The sequence below is a fragment of the Nicotiana sylvestris genome, chromosome 6 (genome assembly GCF_000393655.2).
Source record: "Nicotiana sylvestris chromosome 6, ASM39365v2, whole genome shotgun sequence".
In the NCBI taxonomy this organism is placed as follows: domain Eukaryota; kingdom Viridiplantae; phylum Streptophyta; class Magnoliopsida; order Solanales; family Solanaceae; genus Nicotiana; species Nicotiana sylvestris.
In genome coordinates this window covers 77845531-77847874 of record NC_091062.1, presented here as the reverse complement: position 1 = coordinate 77847874, position 2344 = coordinate 77845531, and the positions used below count along the sequence as shown (strand labels likewise).

Sequence of the window (2344 nt, the reverse complement as noted above, 5' to 3'; positions counted from 1 at the left end):
TTTTGGTCAGGAATAGCCATCATAGCCTATCGTAAGCTTTTGTCATATCAAGCTTAATCATAACGTTTGGACTTGCTTTTGTTCTCAACCTGATATCCGTAATGATTTCTTGAGTTAACAGCACGTTCTCAACTATGCTTCTGCCCTTCACAAAACCTGCCTGTTCCTCCGAGATTATGTTTGGTAATAATTCAACCAACCTCTCATGAATAACCCTAGAGAAAATCTTGTTAACAAAGTTGCTAAGACTGATTGGTCGCATGTCCGCAAAGGTCGTAACTTCTTTTTTCTTTGGTAATAAAACCAGGTTTGTGTGCGTCACACTCTTTGGCAACTGCTGACCGCAAAAGAAAGCCTTGACTATGCGGACTACATCTTCTTCAATAATTTCCCAGCATGTTTGGTAAAAGGCTCCAGTGAATCCATCCGTTCCACCAGCTGAGTCTCCATTCAACCCCATAACTGCTCTCTTCACTTCTTCATTGGAAGGCAAGGCCATCAATCTTTCATGTTGATCACTATCTACCATTGAAGGTACATGATTTAGAATGTCAAAATCATTTGGAACTACAGTCTCAGTAAATTGATCCTTGTAGAACTTTATTGCTTCTTCTGCTATTAAGTGATCTTCTTCGATCCAGTTACCAAGGCTATTCTGGATCCTTGATAATTTCAGTCTCTTCCTTCTCCCATTAACTTGAGCGTGGAAGAATTTAGTGTTTCTATCGCCATCTTTGAACCATGACATGCCAGCTTTTTGTCTCCAAAATTCTTCTTCTAATGCAAGATATTTAATCATTTCAGCTTGGACCTATTTTAATCTTTGTCTATTCATCTGTGTAGGATTGACTTCAAATTGTCTTTCATGAACCAAGACCACCTCCTCAAGGCTTGAAATCTTCTGGAATATATCTCCATATGTAGCTCTGCTCCAGGTAGATAGTGCTTGTTTAAGCTTCTTTAACTTGTAGTTAAAAATGCAGAAAGGGTTAACACTAAAATCAGCATTCCAATTCTCCTTTACTACATCTTTGAAGGTTTCATGCTTTGTCCAGAAGTTAAGAAATCTGAATGACTTCTTAATTGGAAGAGTTTCTATATCACATTTCAGCAGCATTGGGCAATGATCAGACCCAATTTTGGATAGGTGAGTTATCTCCAATCCAGGAAATGTCTGTTGCAATTCATTATTACCAAAACATCTGTCCAATCTTTTAAATATGCAGTCCTCCTCTGATCTTCCATTCCACCATGTAAATATGCTTCCTTTAAAACCCAAGTCTATCAAATTGTAGGTATTGATGCAGTGTCTGAAGTCATCTACTTCAATGAGAGAAACTGGCAAGCCCCCATATTTCTCTTCCTCATCCCATATCACATTAAAGTCACCTCCAACTAGCCAAGGTACTGTCATATCTGATGCCATTGCATACAACGTATCCCATAGTTCTATTCTTTCAGTGCGATCACATTTGGCATAGACTAGTGTAAGGATGAGCTCAACATGTGTTTAAGAGTGCATTAATCTCAAAGTCAGCTGTTGAGTCATGTTATATAAAATAGTAACCTCAAAAATTTCATCAATAAAAGCCCAAATCTTGTTTGACACATTCACCACAGCCTGTGCCAAACCAATTCTTGCTCTATACCTCTCCATTTTGTGATACTGTTGTATAGGCTCAAGGATGCCTATGAACTCAAAATGATATTTTCTGTGCATTGTAATCAGCCTTTCAAATGTTTGCATTGTGTTTACTGACCTGACATTCCATATAATGGCATCCATTAAATGTTTTGGGATTTGGACAGTGTTCTCCTTGTTTGTACTCCACTAACTGGGACAGTAGAAGTCTCTTTTGACTGTTTCTTTTTTCCCTTTGATGCAGATTTTACTAGTTCAATAAGCCTTGGAGACAGATCTCCCTGCTTGGCAACATTAAGGAAATTTTGTGCAGTGGATTCCTCATCCATGTCTCTACCTTTAAGTTCTGCATGGTGAACTTGATCATGTGCTTCTACTGCTTCTTTTGATGAAACAATATCCTCTGCCTGGTTGATAAGTTCGGCATCTTTTTCAGCATGTTCATTGGTCAACAACATTGTATTGTTCAATGGAACGCTACTTCCTGCTACATCCTGCATGGTGCTCAATGGAACAATACTTCATGCATAAACCTGCACTGTCATAGCTTGGTTCTTGTCTGCATTCTTGTCTTGGCTTGTCTGCATTTTCAGCTTCTTTCAGGACATCACTATCAGCCTTATGTGAAGTCCCTCCTGGATCTATAATATTAATGTTCCCCTCTTTTGTCTTTTCTGTTGCTGCATTTGTGCATTCACTGAT

At 38.7% G+C, this 2344-nt stretch overlaps 1 protein-coding gene across 1 annotated transcript; it reads right to left on the bottom strand.

Moving 5' to 3' along the window:
- Positions 1–811: 811 nt before the first annotated feature.
- Positions 812–1426, bottom strand: LOC138870807 (uncharacterized). Its single transcript, XM_070148647.1, has one exon. The coding sequence runs from the start codon at positions 1424–1426 to the stop codon at positions 812–814; it is 615 nt and encodes a 204-aa protein (XP_070004748.1).
- Between the last annotated feature and the right edge of the window lie 918 nt (positions 1427–2344).